The sequence below is a fragment of the Oryzias latipes genome, chromosome 17, assembly GCF_053564925.1.
Source record: "Oryzias latipes strain Hd-rR chromosome 17, Olatipes_Hd-rR_3.1".
Taxonomy (NCBI): Eukaryota; Metazoa; Chordata; class Actinopteri; order Beloniformes; family Adrianichthyidae; genus Oryzias; species Oryzias latipes.
The window spans coordinates 19,251,288-19,266,919 of NC_136253.1; the positions used below are offsets into that span (position 1 = coordinate 19,251,288).

General features: G+C 37.7%; 2 protein-coding genes across 2 annotated transcripts; one reads left to right on the top strand and one right to left on the bottom strand.

The window, feature by feature from the left end:
- The first annotated feature begins 72 nt into the window (after nucleotides 1–72).
- Nucleotides 73–3,696, top strand: LOC101171031 (ras-related protein Rab-18-B). Its single transcript, XM_004078915.5, has 7 exons — nucleotides 73–281; nucleotides 701–756; nucleotides 865–926; nucleotides 1,158–1,230; nucleotides 1,422–1,540; nucleotides 1,643–1,709; nucleotides 2,554–3,696. Exons 1-7 carry the CDS (start codon nucleotides 214–216, stop codon nucleotides 2,724–2,726), a joined length of 618 nt encoding a protein of 205 aa, XP_004078963.1. The 5' UTR covers nucleotides 73–213; the 3' UTR covers nucleotides 2,727–3,696.
- Nucleotides 3,697–7,958: 4,262 nt separating this feature from the next.
- Nucleotides 7,959–15,558, bottom strand: LOC101168740 (homeobox protein Mohawk-like). Its single transcript, XM_011486423.4, has 6 exons — nucleotides 15,174–15,558; nucleotides 14,829–14,988; nucleotides 14,595–14,748; nucleotides 14,151–14,462; nucleotides 8,606–8,639; nucleotides 7,959–8,495 (listed from the first exon to the last, which is right to left on the bottom strand). Exons 1-6 carry the CDS (start codon nucleotides 15,359–15,361, stop codon nucleotides 8,186–8,188), a joined length of 1,158 nt encoding a protein of 385 aa, XP_011484725.1. The 5' UTR covers nucleotides 15,362–15,558; the 3' UTR covers nucleotides 7,959–8,185.
- Nucleotides 15,559–15,632: the final 74 nt, after the last annotated feature.

A 15,632-nucleotide genomic window follows, 5' to 3' on the forward strand; every position in this document is an offset into this window, starting at 1 on the left:
AAATCCAATATTAGGTTTACATTTCGCTTTTTTATTTTGTTTTGTCTTCTCCGTTCTCGTGAACCTCGTGATGTCACACGTTGACGTCAGGGCGGAAGTTGCGCGAGCTTGTCCCGTCATAGGAGCCGTTAGCTGCCCGCTGCTCTAAAACAAGTCAGACAATTCCGTCTTAAAGCCTTCTTCAGGTGGAACTCGTACTTTGGATTTAAGGATATGGATGAGGACGTGCTTACTACTTTGAAACTGTTGATAATTGGCGAAAGTGGAGTTGGGAAATCCAGGTCTGTGTCTGTTTTGGAGTGAACTGTCAAGCTAGCTTGTTGCTAATGTTGACATTCGCGTTGTTTTTTTTTTTTTACTGGTTACCCAGCTGCTAACTAGTCATGCAGGGTTTTATTCCCCCAGCAGATCATATAAGTAACCACTGCTATAAACTTACCATGTGTTTCTTTAAAGACACATTAAACCTTAAACAAACAGTTGAGAAACTTTGTGATGATGATGTTGTGTTGGTGGTGAAGTTCTAAACGCTAAAATTGTGATGCTATTCTTAAGACAGCAAAACAAGTTGTTGTTATTGCGGGATTTTGTGATCCCTCTGGCAGGAGGTTACTTAAACTTTTTTATCAACAAAACCAAAGTTGTTCGGTGTCGTCTACTGGATGTCATGTCAGGAATTCTATTTGTTTCCCTTCAACAGCCTCCTCTTGAGATTCACAGAGGACACCTTTGATCCAGAGCAGTCTGCAACAATAGGTTCGACTCTTAAACCATTTTAATATCAAAGAGATGGACAGAAAAATTTGTTTTATTTCAAGAATATAACTTTTGAGTCGTTTTTGTTTTTTTCTGGTGATTCATCAGGTGTTGATTTCAAAGTAAAGACCCTCGCAATCGAAGGAAACAAAGCCAAACTTGCCATTTGGGTACGTATTCACACCTCATCCCAACGAAATGAACACTGAAAGAAAAACATTGTGAAATAAGAGTTCTGACCACTAGATGGCGACATTGCAAAGCAAACATTCCAAGGCAAAACTGAAAACAGCCTTTCCAAAGAGAAGAAAAGCTACAAAAAAAGTCATCAGTAAAGAAAAGTTGGCCTTTGATGAGGCTTTGGAATTATAAACTAGTTTTGATTGTCTCTACTTTTGCAGGATACTGCTGGACAGGAACGGTTTCGCACCCTGACACCCAGCTACTACCGTGGTGCACAGGGTGTCATACTTGGTAAACTCCTGATATTTATAGATACTCTTTTGCTAACTTCCTTCCTTTCCTTTTTACCATAACATTTCAGCTTAATGTCTAAGAATAAATTTAAGTATCTATTAGTAAGTTGGTTAATTTATATTGTTGGTATAAATAGAAGTATTATCTTAAAAAAAAAACAACCCTTGTAACTGGATATTTTTTTCCAGTATATGATGTTTCTAGGCGCGATTCATTTACCAAGCTTGAAAACTGGCTGAATGAGTTGGAAACCTACACAACACGCAACGACATCGTAAAAATGCTGGTTGGAAACAAAATTGATAAGGTGAGACCCCGCCCAAATTTGCATGTTTCTTGCAACTTTAATTCCCCCACACTGCACCTTACATATTAATTAAACGCTGTTTATGAACTGATCTGTTCTCAGGATGATCGGGAGGTGGACAGAAATGAAGGGCTGAAATTTGCCAGGAAACACTCGATGCTTTTTATCGGTGAGTACAGAATCAGCCAAGTTTTGTTGTTTCAGAGAAGCAAAGCAACATAGAAAAAGGCAAAGCTACCATCCTGCGCTAAATCGACTAAATCTAATTTAACAGAAGCAGAGTTAAAGCCCAACATTCAGTTTTGTTTTGATCTCTGTTGGTGGCGCTCTGCTAAAAGGTCCTGCCAATCTGCAAAAAGATAATAAATCTGAGAAAATTCATAAAATCCAGGTTTGTGCTCGTTTATGATTCTCTCTTTGCTCTCTGGAGAATAAGGTCAATGCTTCCAAGGAGTTTCACAATTAAAGGGTTCCACAAAGAACCAAATGCAATGATTTAGGTTTGATTTAATGGCAGCTTCATGTTTTTCAGGACTACAAATAACTGTAAATTTGGTTGGTTTTGATCTCCTAATTTTCTAAATTATTTGATGAATTGTGTTTTTTTTTTCTTTTTTGGAAACGTCTATTTTAGGTTTTGCCTTTTGGTGCCAAACCAAAACAAAATGTTTCTGTGCTTAAAGAGTCACTCTGATGAAAATGCTGTGTTCGGTCTTTTTAACATGTTCATCATTTTTATGATGATATAAGACAAATGTTACGAAATTTCAGCTTAAATTTGCCTTTCTGAGAATTTTTTTATTCAAAAATCAGGAACAGACAAAAAAAAATGTTGTTTGAAAAAGGACATTTGTTTTGTAGAAAACACTCATTGACTTTACAGTTCGAGTGCGACGTCACCCATATTTTAAGATTCAAGTCTATGCTTTTTTTTTTTTTTTTTTTTTTAAATACTGTTTTTAAAGATTTAAATTTAGTGTAAATTTTTTTATTTTTCTTCTTCTTGTGCTCAGAGGCCAGCGCAAAGACCAAAGACGGGGTCCAGTGTGCTTTTGAGGAGCTAGTGGAGAAGATCCTCCAGACTCCGGGGCTCTGGGAGAGCGAAGGCCCGGGTCACAGGGTCCAGCTGGGAAGCCCGGATCAGGCCGGCGGCAGAGCGTGCGGAGGATACTGCTCTATACCCTGAAACTGGACAAAAAAAACACCCCGAAAAATGCACCAACTTTGTTTGAACGAGCACAGACCACATGAAAAGGAAAGAGTGTTGTTTCAAACTTTGCAGTTTGCACAATTACTTCATCGCTCATTCTTCGCTAAATCTATTTAAATGATAAATGAAAAGCAATCATGCAGGATTTGCCTGTTATTTGGGGCAGATTAGTGTTTTAAAATCAACCACAATTGGGGGTGGGCAGCTCTGTCATGTCTCTTCATGTATGAGTTTATATCCTTACGCGCCAGTGTTTCAATTCAAAAAGACATCCGGATACTTGCATAGTGCCTCTAGCAGATGTGTAGTTGTCTCATAAATGTATTCTAATCAATATTTCATTTGCAGTGAAGAAGCTTGTTCCTTGTTTATGCTAAACATTTACACTACACAAGAGTCTGAAGCGTTGCTTAATAACCTCTGGCACTGAGGCAGAGGAGGGTTGCCAGGCATTTAACACCAGAGGAAGGGTTTTCGACACTGTGATTGCTTTCAAAGATGACATTTTAAAGCTGACCCCAGTTACTTGATTGTTTCATGTTTCAAAACCATCTGTTGCATGTGTCATCTGGACCGTGGCACTACAATGTTTACAGCATCAAGGAAAACCTTTGCCCAGTTTCAGCTCCGGCAAAAGCAGTCCATCAGGGCTTGTTTTTCTGCTTTAAGTATACATGTTCATCCTATTTGTCTCACATTCTCTGAGACCATTCCGAAGGATGCTTTTCGTTATTGTATCATAGTTATTATACAGTTCCTAATTGCATCTGTTTTCATGTTTAAAAAAAAAAAGATGTTTGCTCCTTTTTTCCTTTTTGTTTTTGCTTCAGAAAAATACAGTAAACATGTCATTAAAACTGCCTTAATGAGGGGAGGGAAATGTGCTGGTGTTATGGTCAGTTATGTTGAGATTGTTTTGAAAAAAATAAAAGAATAAAAACCTGAAGTTTCTGTGACTGAACCTTAGCTTTTTATTTTTTATTTTTAAATTTCTGCCGTCACAGTCGGGCGCAGTTGCAGAGTGGAAACAAAGCCACGGCGCTCCTTCCTTTATGTTTGGTCGGCGAGCTGGCTGCAGCGCACGACGGGACGAAAACATTCTTTGCTCAGTACGTCAAGAACAAACCAAAAGCAGGAGACATGGAAAGTACTTCTTAATCATGTGATGTGAAAAGCCTGGACTCCAGGATGAGAAGAGCCATCGCCATGCTTATTTTACATAAATGAGTAGTTGCAAAATGATTTGGGGTTGAGGACTTTTCCATAAAATTTGCGATTTTAGATGAAAATATTCAGTCTTCTGATAAGTACTTGCTAAAGTCCATTTAGATCAGTGTGAAATATTTGGAACACTGTTATGCATTACATCTTTAACAATTGCAGGGACTTAAAAAAAGTAGTCCAAATGAAGTTACAGTTACTTGAGTAATATTGTTTTTTAAAAGAAAGGGCTCTTACTTTGACTAGATTTGTAAGAAGAACCCACGTTTTGACTCGCATTGAACAAAAATTGTCTTATTTCTCATTTTATTCATTCTACTCACAAATAATTACTGTTACCAGAATGTACCGGTACATTTTGTTGAAATGTACTTTCTAACATTTTAAAATATTATAATTATGACGACTTTTGTTTTTCTGACTAAGTTCCAAACAAAAATAATCAGACATATTGTTTAAACTGTTAGTATCAGTTTTATTTTTATACTGTTATTTGAGTTTTGTTTTGGACTATTTATTCCTCAATCAGGGGTCTGCAACCTGCGGCTGCAGAGCCACATGTGGGTTTTTTTTTACCCCTCCATTGTGGCTCTCAGGTTAAAGAAAACTTAAAATATTTTTAATTTAAGAAGTTTTTTTTTCCACTTATCACTCTGCAATGCTCCTGTCTGCATTACCCAAAATGCGCCAACAATCCAACAATAGTTTACCTGTCATTTACCAGTCCTACTAAAACACTTTGACTGACTTTTGAGCGCAGTGTATGACAGAAAATCAAATCCAAATCATAATCAAGTGCAGGTCTGTAAGCAGTACTAGAATTCATCCGCACCGGATTATAAGGCTTTTTTTTTGAACAAATTTAAGCCTTTTAAGTCCTCCTTGTGGTTGGAAGAGTCATTTAATTAGCTGTAATTTACTTTTAGTTTATTAAATGTAAACATTTCTGGCTAAGTTGCACTACAAACCCTCAATATTAAACTGTTTATAGTATTTATCAAAATCCCTGCTGATGTCACACTAACTAGTACTACATTTTCTGCATTTAGATCTGAAACAGGATGTCTTATTTTGAAAGAAAGTTATGCAAATTTTCCTCTTTAAGCTAATGTTTTATGTGTGCCAAAAAAAACGAAATAATTTGTGTTTATCATTTTAACAACATTTAATTGCAAGTCAATCATCTCATTTTTATGTTTTAAAGATGAAGTAGGGGTGTGGCTCCTACTAGGTTGTAGTCAGTGAGAAATTCACCCTATAGGACTCCTGATCTACTGTAGAGTATTGTAATAGAATGCTGCTCTTACATGAGTACTTTACCCCACGTCTGGTTGGAGTGAGTAAAAAAACAGTCATCTGGACTTGGTTTACCATATATTATTGAAGACATCACCTCAGGTTTTCCATTGAGAAATAATTAAGAAAGTCTTTTTGGAGAAGACGTGAAACATCTTCAATAATAAAAGAGAAACTAAGTCCAGTGGTATTTTTTTTTGCACCTATTACTTCAATGTAATCAATCTGTATGATTGAGAATCCACACAAAGTGATGTCCCAGCCCCCGGTGCTGTCTATTTCCTGCTGCCTCGTTTTATGAAACTGACTCTGTGTTTTGCAACCTCTTTGGTGCAGATCAAACAAGTAACCAAAAAACAAACAAAAAAAGTCATTGCAACTTTACTGAAACTAAGCATACACACTTCCTCCAGCATGCTTAATGCAGACAATGCCTGAACCTACGTACATCAATGCTTGGGAAAGACGAACTGATCTTTTCCCAACTGTGGCTCCACTGTGTCTGTTAAGTGTGCAGATGACCACCAAGTCTGATTTCAGGTAATATTGTTTGATAGCAGCTGGATAGGCTCCAGCATCCCTGTGATCCTGACTGAGAATAGGCAGGTTTAGAAGATGGATGGATGGATGAACAAAGGTTTGATGTTTATGTTTGAAGGTCTGGCTGGAAGTGTTGCTGGAGTGACCCAATAAGACCTTAATGAATAGATGCCCAGTTGCCCCACCCTCACTAACCCCTCTGTGGTTGTCTTTGGAAGGCCTGAGCCCAAATTGCTTTAGTGGATCTGCTCAGTGCTCAAAGGCAGATCTGTGTTTGTACTGGTAATTACCAGGAGTGAATGTGAGCAGGTTTTCCCACGGAAATTCCCAATGGAAACTTTCCCTGTTAACAAAAGGGAAAAAAGAAAAGAAGCTGCAACACTTCTTTACCATTTCTAAAGATTGATCAGATATGTCCTTGTAAATTTGCAGCGTTTTTATTTCTGAGAGATTTCAAATAGAAAAACACAGTATAATTTTTCTTGTTATTTTATGAATGTTGGTGGGATTTGTCCAAAAAATGAAAGACCCCTAATTTAGATATAAACTGCTGTTGTGTCTAATTGTATCAGACAACTTAGAAAAAAAAACAGATTAAAATCTGATCTCTCTCTCAACGAGACACAAGATTTTTTTTTTCCTGTTGACATTTTCTTTCTCTTTTTATACAAACATGACAGACACTTGACACTGCACGGTGGCGCGGTGGTTAGCGCTCACAGCAAGAAGGCCCCCGGTTCTAGTCCCGGCTGGGGGACCTGAAACATAACATCAGTGCTTGCATGTTCTCCCCATGCATGCGTGGGTTCTCTCCGGGGTCTCCAGCTCCGGTGCCCACCGTCCAAAAATTGGCAACTCTAAATTGTCCCTAGGTGTGACTGTGTGAATGCAACAGACTGGCAAACTGTCCAGGGTGGACCCTGCCTTCCCCCACAAGTGCCTGGGATAGGCTCCAGCAGCCCAGTGACCCCGAAAAGGACAAAACGGTAGAAGATGAATGAATGACAAACACCACAAAGATGCTCACAAGTCACTTTTTTGTAGGCTTTGGTCACTAATGTGTCACCTCACATTTATAGTCCCCAAATTCTTACAACGCCACTTGAAACCAATAACCAGCATTTTGTGTTAATGTTAAAAAGTGTGACAACTTTACGACATCAGAAAAAGAAAAAAAACAACCAAGGTTTACATTCCCAAATAGTTCAAATCTCGTGAATCTTGCTCCAGGCTTTTTTCACAGCTCTATTCTTATATATGAAACCACTTGGTGTCTTGTAATTCCAGCTGGACACAAATCACAATTATAAATTTCTCCTCAATGATCAGTTTTCAAATGGTTGACACTTCCGTGAATTAAAAGGGGACGCCATCCAAATCCGAGTGCCTGATTGGTTAAAGTTTGCCCTGGTTTACCTTCAATGCACATTCAATGGCTGCACGTTTTGTATGTGGAGCCCGAAAATGGTCGTAGAAACGTGCGTAGCTACTTGTGAACGTGACAATAAATGCGCCTTTATGCAGGCTTATATTGACTTTTCACTGGAAGTGGCCACTTGAGCACGCGTTGCAGAGGGCAGTATGAACACACCATTAGAGTCAAAAATGCTTAGCCCATTGGCAGATTTTCTTTGAATAAGCAAAAAATAATAAATCTGCCAATGGGGTAAAAAACATTGTCTTACCAAAAAAAAAAAAAAAAAACATTCTTGTCACTAAATTTTCTCAAACTAAGATTATTTTGCTTTTCAAAAACTTTCTTGATAAGATGATTTTTCTTGCAAAAAAGAAAATACAATTTTTTTCATGAAACAAGGGTCTCTTTACTTTCTTAAGTTTAGGTTTTTGCAGTGTGATCATGCACAGAGTGAATCTCCTACAGAGATGCTCAAACAATTTACAAAAGGATCACAAGAAACGGAGTGCTTGGAAACCAAATAGAGAAATGAGGGCTGTCTTAAGAGTTGTGCTCATGTCTACATAAAGCTCTGTGTGCCACCCCTTAATCCCACAATCCAACATTTGGAAATCTGTTCTGAAACTGTTGATGTCTGCAAGTATGAAGTTTACCACTTAATAATAGCTCTGTAAAATGTAAGCGTGCGGTCTTGGTCAGAGTAAAGTCTTGATTTAAAACAGAAGCTGAACAGAACATTTGACACTGGTTTTATTCAAATAACTGTTTTGTCATTGGATGAGGATCCAGTCTCTTAAGAGGTAATATAACTTAATGCCACAGAGCAACACTGATTACAAAATAAAAATAAAAATCCTTTAGGTTGGTGTTTAGATTGACACTATAATGATGGAATAAGTTTGTCAGCATTAAAAAACATTCACCTCGAAGGCTGTTCAGTGTTGGAAAACACATTCGGTGTCTACCCACTGCTGGAAACTTTGACAGTCTGCACCTCTGAGATATGAGAGGATTTCTGGATGATGCGGCTGGTGAGAGTTGTCCCTGCTGTCTGCTGCAGAGCAGATGTTGCTCCAATGCTGCAGACCCTGGTCCTGAGGGCGCTCCCCGATGCAGGTCTGGGTTCGGAGCTGCAGCTCCACCCTGTGGAGATACCTGGCATCAAAGCACCGCTCGGCCCCTGAGCCAAACTGGTGAGAGCTACGGCAGCACGGATCTCCTTCCAGCCTTGGCAGTCCTGTCTTGGTTTGCCTCGGTCCTGCTGATGAGTTCTGTCACATTACAATGATTTGTAAAGATTCACCTCCAGAAGAAGTCAGAAGCACAAGTGGTTTCTGTTTTCTATAATCTAATGTAGGGAAAGAAGAAGAGGTGCACTTGCCTGTCACGTTTAGTCAAAGTCCAATCCGTTGCATCTGCAAAAGTAAAGAAAAGTATTAACAGTTCAGCTATTAATACCTTGTGAGGTCCCCCAAGGTTCAATTTTAGGCCCACTACTCTTTAATCTATATATGCTGCCACTTGGGGACGTCATCAGGAGGCAGGGTGATGGTTTTCACAACTATGCTGATGACACACAACTCTACATCGCGGTGTCTCCTGAATTATTAATCATATACAGCAGGGTGTCAAACTCATTTTCACCGAGGGCTACATCATCATAACGGTTGTCCTCAAAGGGCCAGATATAACTTATGCATGTGACTAAATGTAATGAAAAATAAACATAACTACTCCTTAATGTTAATTGCACATTTTTTATTTACTATAACTTTTTAAAGTGACAATTACAGTTGCATAGAAAAAATATTTTTGCTTGTCACTCGAGCATAAATACTTTTAAATTTTGTCCGCTCATTAAAACCCACATAACTCCATTGATGAAGGATCAAGCTGTCCAAGTGAATAAAGAAAAATAACATAAAACTGAGCTGCAAAGAACATGTATTACACGTGTTACATTTGACAAAACATGGCTGCACACAGCCTTGCATCCAACTGATGGTTTGATGGCAACAGTTTGTCTGCATACACACATAAGACCTGCAAACATTGAATAATTACAACAGCAGCTACACATAAATAATATGTAATCAACTGAATATTTTTTTTATTTAAAGAAATTAAAAACTTTTATGCCACATAAAATGACATGGCCTTGAGTTTGACAAATGTGATGTACAGCAACAGTTAAAAGTGAAGGGTTTTATTAAAGTTTTTTCTGACTTTTGTTTGTCAGTGTGTTTTTTTTTGTTTTGTTGCCCCTTTTTCTTATACAAATATATAAAAATAAACAACCACAGGTTATGAATGAACTTATTAATAAATGCTAAACAGTACTTTTTATGATTATTTCTTTAAAGTAAGGGGCCAGTGTTCTCTCAGAGTCAAGAAAAGAAATAATCTGTCAGTTTTTGGTGCAAAGAGAGTTTAAACATTGTGGAGTCATATTTCTTTCCTAGCAAATCTTAACTTTGTGATCTTTGCACACCAATGTAATATTTGTAGAACAAGTTTTCCATTTCAGCATTGGAACATGACCATTTTTTTTTCATCTGACATACAGACGTTGGTAAAAACCAGCTTTTCTTTTGAAAGCAATGAGCAGAGAAATGAAAGGCCCAGCACAGCCTTTCAGTGGAAACCGTCCGAAACAGACCCCATCTCTGCTTTCTGAGGGAAAAACAGGAGCCAAAAAAAACTTCTTGTTGACAATAAATCATCCTTAAGCTTAGTGCTTTTCTTGCTACTGAATATTCTTCTGCATTTTACTCCTAAACCTTTCCAGGAAAGTAGTTTTGATGTATTTATTACAAAGAAGTAGCATTACTTCACCTCTGTTTGGTTTCAGATTTTCAGAGGGGATCAATGTAAGCAACATTTTATCTAGTGGTAATGACTCTGCTCCCTGTTTCATTTTAGAGCTAAAATAAATCAGTTTTAAGTGGGGGCAACATTTTTTTTCTTTTCCAAACCAGTTCTACAGTTTCTCGAGAAGCTGGTTTGTTCCTTCTGCTGCTATTGCTGAGATTAAAGAAAAGAAAAATATCCACCGCTAGAACTCAGTTCTAGATGTTTTTATAGCTCTCGAGCCTTTTGCACTCGTTGTGCAAATGCTTCAACACGATAAACAAATACGATCTTGACAAAAAACTCTAACAGTCTGTTTCACCAATGCCTTCCAATCCATTATGAGTAAATCAGAGAAGGCTCTGTGACTGTCTCTAAATATATGAATCCACTATTTAAAAAATTAAATACATACAAATCTGTGGATACTCTGCATGTAACAATATTGGAAACTTTGTTTTGTGCCCTTTTAAAGGAGTTTGCCCTTGAGGGTGAAGTCATTGTGGAGATGAGAATATAATTTAAGAGGTTTATGTTTAAAAATAGAAATGTAGATAGAAATAGGAATTGTTTGGATAAAGATCTTAAATAAGTTATTACTGTAAATATGTGGGTTACATGACTACTACGTTACTACTAAAACATCAAATAATTTGCTTAGTGTGAATGAATCAGTAAAAAATATACGTTTGAATGTTCATGTGTATATGTATGTGTATATAAATAAATATGTATTTGGTTTTGCTTTTCACGGTTGTGTCCCATTTGTTAACTTGAATTTAAGTTTTGTTTCTGTCTAAATTCTGTCCTTGTTGCTTTGGATGGACTTGGATAAGCATTATGCTTCAGCCCAGTTCTTTTTGGCTAATGCTGATTATTATTTAAAAAAAGTAAAGATGTTACCTTTGAAGAAGCAAATAAATTTCAATTTCAATTAAAAAAAGGATTCTGATCTAACAAGACTTATAATATTACAAAACATTTGCAAAAACATTTCATAACCAACACTCACAGAGTCACAGATAATATTGTGACTTTTGAAATAAAGGTTTAGATATAATAAATTTTTACCAGTGGCTGGTGTATTTGTTTTTAGGATTTAGCTTATGAATTGCCATGAAAAATCAGTGTAGAGGTTTCTTATTCAAATTGCAGTCTAAATTTCATTTTAGTGAAACCAAAACTGTGGAAGTGATTGCATGAGTAAAACAAATGTAAGGGGTGCTCCCAGTAAACTTTGGCACACTTGGTTTTATTTGGGGAGAAATACTGAAAAATGTCTCTTTTTTGTAGTTTGGCTTGTTTTCACACTACACTTTTGAGGGTGTTCAAAAGTTATATGGTTACATGTGACAATCAGTGACAAAAACAACAATGAAAAGCACAAAGAAGAAAGCTAAATATTAAAACTTTGCAATAAGTAAGAACATTGTTGTGTCCTGTTTTTCAGAAGAAAATCACAATTAATTTTGAGTAAAAGTCCCATAATGTTACATAACATTTGCTTTCTAACATCTTTACTTTGCCAAAAGAGTGACTCCTACATCGGTGCATCTTTTCTAAACTCACACCTGTTTTCTGAAAGGATACGCATTACACTTTAAATAAAATTGTGCCTCTTTTCACATTATTCCTTCCATATGGAAATGCTTCTATTGTCCCCTCCATGAAAAGTGTCATGTACTATAATATAACTTCAGAAATCCCAGCATAGAAGACAAAAGACACTAGATGGAATCGTTTAAAAGCAGATGCAGAAGTGGTCTGTGCATTTACATTTTATACAAAGTAAAAACAATCAGTTTCAAATACTTTTTTTTCAAGATACATGAAACTTTGTTATAGTTAATTTTTCTACATTTTTCCTTTTTTGTGGATGAGAAGAATCATGGAACAGACATTCTTAATACTCCACATCAAAAGACATTTTTCTTGCGTTTGTGCTTATGTCTGTAAAAAAATATGACTATATGGGACTTATGGGCCTCTTGCAGGCTTTTTGTGTCTCACCTGGCTATGATAGCTTAATTGATTACTTAAAAAAAAATCTTTGGATTGGAGACCGTCTTTCCAACAGGATTTAGTTTAAAATCTGCATACTTCACATCCACACTATTTTTGCCTCCAGTAATGTCTTCATTTAGCATCTGCCAACAGATTGTTTGTCTGTATTTGATCAGCTAATGTCTGCAAAGCCGTGCAGATGTTGCCGAAATGAATATTAGTCGATTTCAAGGGATCAGCGGATGTGCATTTAGATCCCACCCACTTTCACTGATTGACAGACAGACTCATTCTGCTGAAAAAGCTCATTATGAAATAAATAAGTCATTCTGAAAAACAGCAATGTGAAATAAAAACAAAGCTACTTTGAGAAAATATTGATTTTGAAATCTGAGTTTCTAAAACAAAAACAAAAAAACCATAGAATGACTATAATATTCTACATGATTAAAATTAACATTTTAAAATGCTGTTTTAAAATAATAAACAGATTTTTAAAAGCTAAACAAAATACATTAAATAATATAATGGCTAATTTAAAATCTGTGTGCAGGTTTTTCACAATTTTGTGATCTTTTTTTATGAGAGATTTATTGGTTGATTGTGTGATTGCATAAGGTTATATTTAATTTTTTTTAATTATAAGCAATTTGCAGCTCCAGCTCCAGACTAAACATTTCTTAAACCTATTTTAGTTATATTTTAGGGAGTCAAAAATATAAACAATGCAACCACAAATATGTTATTCTGACAGTTTGTGAACAAATTACTGCAGGTACCCTTAATAAAATGTTGATATTTGTCAAATATCAATTCAGTTTTTTTCTAAGTAAAACGTGCTGCTTATTTGCATAATTGTATATATTACATTACATCTGACAAACGTCAATGCTCCATGTTATCAAGTCTGGGGTTTTCTTTAGAAGCTGGGATATTAAGAATAAAATAATATCTCATTGCAGCCATAATGATGACTTTTTTATAATTTATGGCTATGAATTAAAATCTTTCTTCTGGTTCAACTTTTTAACAGATTTTGAAAAAATTAAAACCATATTGGTGAGATTTAGATTTCAAATGGCCAAACTTGCCTAGTTTAATTTTGAACTGAAGTCAACCTAAAGTGCTGAATTGCTTTCAGAAAGATTTTCACAGCTTTGACTCAGAAATCACATTGATCTGAGCAGAAAAGCAACAACAGGAGAAGTAGACCATGCAGGTACAGAGGCTTTGAGGGAATAAAACAGCAAGAAAAGGAGCCAAATGAACAATAAGGGGGTTGCTCTGTGCTGCTTCTCATGAGCGGTAGCCCCGACACAACAGTTGCACAACAACAAGACGTTTCTATCACTCTACAGACTGCTGCAATTCTGCTCCTGGCTGGGGTTTCTATTTCTCACCCTGGGAGGAATAAAGTCTCAGACATTCTGTAATTGTCCTTGAGAGCGGGCTGGACATTTCCACCATGGCTTAAAGCTGAAGCGGAACAAATGGCACACTCTAGTTTATGGAAATTACACTTGCGGTGTTTGATGGCAGCCAGGAGGAGCTCCTTCCAATTTCAAAATAAGGAATTCTAGCATCTGCACGAGTCTTTACTGGCGATGTTTGCAGAGACTTTGGCTCAAGCCTGTGTATGGATTTGAGGCCTGTCACCATGCTGTGCTCCTAATTAGTCTGAAAAGACACAAAGGTGTCAAACTCGACCAATTTTGGTGCAATTTCATCTTGCAGAGCTCTTGAACTTTTGGTGGAATGCCAGTGATTTATTACTGTCAAGGTGCTCTGAGGAGCCAAGTGGAAGTTTCTGTTCATTCTGTTCTTTTACTGTACACTGCAGTGTTTTAAAAAGGAACTGAGGGGAAACTAGGCAGTTAAAATGTCAATTTGCCTCACATTCTGCATTAATCTCTAATTAACGAGAATGATGCTATGCTCTTGTAGCCAGGGGTTGCGGTAAATTCTCTTTATTTTACTGGTAATTTGGAATGATTGTGATTCCCTATTTAGGCCTCCTAACTTGTGCTGGAAAAGGGGGGTTTAGTTTATAGTGTTAGCATCGTGTCTCTCACCCATCTGGTAGACAAAGTTGGCCTCTGTTTCAGACGAGGAAGCTGGAGAGACAACATCCTGATCACAGTCGTAGGACTCAGAGTGGTTCCTCATTTTCCGGGCTGAAGAGATGTCCTCCGCCTTGGCTCCTATCATGTGCCGCAGGCTGTCGTTCAGGTAGCGATTCAACAAGCTGCTCTTATACTTGGACGGCGGAGACGTGCTGTCGTCAATGCTGGAGCAGTCGGCAATGGCAAGAACGTTGCTTTTATGGGAAGGCTTCCTGCTAAAGTTTGACTGGCTGGTAGGAGTCTGCATGGTACAGTCCTCATCTGCAGTGAAAAGAAATACAACAGAGTCTGGTTTTTCTTTTAAAAACCGTCATAACAAAGATGGTTTATGCAGGCAGTGGAAAATATCCCTGCTTCTCTTGACAATTCTGGCTAAAAGGAAGAGGCCTTTACCATCTGTGTGGGTGTCGTCGCTGCACACACTCAGCCTCTCGGCGTTGCCCTGGATGTATTTGTTGTACAGTTTGATCCTGAGGGCCCAGCTCAGGTCAGGCTGCCTCACAGTGTTCTTCAGCCTTCGCCTGGCATTAGCAAACCAATTGGAAACCTGCACGCACATGGCAAAGTTTCGCAGAAGAGCTGGCTCACAAAAATTTAAAGCTTTCCCTGCAGGTAATCTTGTCTTACCTGCACCAGAGTCATATGAGAACCCAGAGCCAATAGGACTTTCTCTGTCTTTGTAGGGTAGGGGTTGTCTCTGTGCTTGTAAAGCCAATGTTTCAGGGGACGGGCCATGTTCTGTAGTACCTGTCTTTTGTGGCGAACTTTGACACCACTCAGACTAGACCTGATGTAACAAAAGGCAAATAGAATTTTTAAAAATCTTTTTAGAAATGTTGTACGTCAGCATAATTTCACCTAATATTTTTTTCTTATAGCACCTGTTAAAGGCTCTGTCATTTTGATTTACAAAAGTTAATTCAGCAGTTTTACTAGTGACCACGCCAACATCTCAGAGAGGAAACTTCATACCCATATCTTCTGTACTTCAAAGCAGAGACGTTTAGGCTGTCCTCCTGGCAATGCAGCGGATCCGCGCTCTGCCCGTCTGCTAAAGTCATCTGAGGTAGGTCTGCACACGTCTGCATGCTCCTCTCAACCCTCTTGCCATCATCCAAACAGAGCACAGTGTCACACTTCATTGCTGCAACTTCTTCCATTCTTTTAGAGATTACCCTCAATTGACAGGTGCATCAGTGGACTCCCAGATTGATGAAGAAATGGTAAAATCCCATGATAGGTGTGATGTTAAAGAGCTGAAAGCATTCCCCTTCTTTAGTTGCCCCCGCACAACAGTTGATGACTGACTCCTACACAGAAATTTGGTTTTAAAAGTCTGATGATGCTGTCTGGTTTAGCTGGGCTTATCGAGGACAGTTCAAATAACCTGCTGCACTGCAGCCTATTGGCCCTCTCGCTGTCCAATCCCTT

Coding starts and splice junctions, on each gene's coding strand:
- LOC101171031 (XM_004078915.5), top strand. CDS start 214: ATGGATGAGGACGTGCTTACTACTTTGAAACTGTTGATAATTGGCGAA. Junction 282..700: donor AGTGGAGTTGGGAAATCCAG/GTCTGTGTCTGT, acceptor TCCCTTCAACAG/CCTCCTCTTGAGATTCACAG. Junction 757..864: donor AGAGCAGTCTGCAACAATAG/GTTCGACTCTTA, acceptor GTGATTCATCAG/GTGTTGATTTCAAAGTAAAG.
- LOC101168740 (XM_011486423.4), bottom strand. CDS start 15,361: ATGGAAGAAGTTGCAGCAATGAAGTGTGACACTGTGCTCTGTTTGGAT. Junction 14,749..14,828: donor CTCATATGACTCTGGTGCAG/GTAAGACAAGAT, acceptor ATGTGCGTGCAG/GTTTCCAATTGGTTTGCTAA. Junction 14,463..14,594: donor CGACGACACCCACACAGATG/GTAAAGGCCTCT, acceptor TTTTCACTGCAG/ATGAGGACTGTACCATGCAG.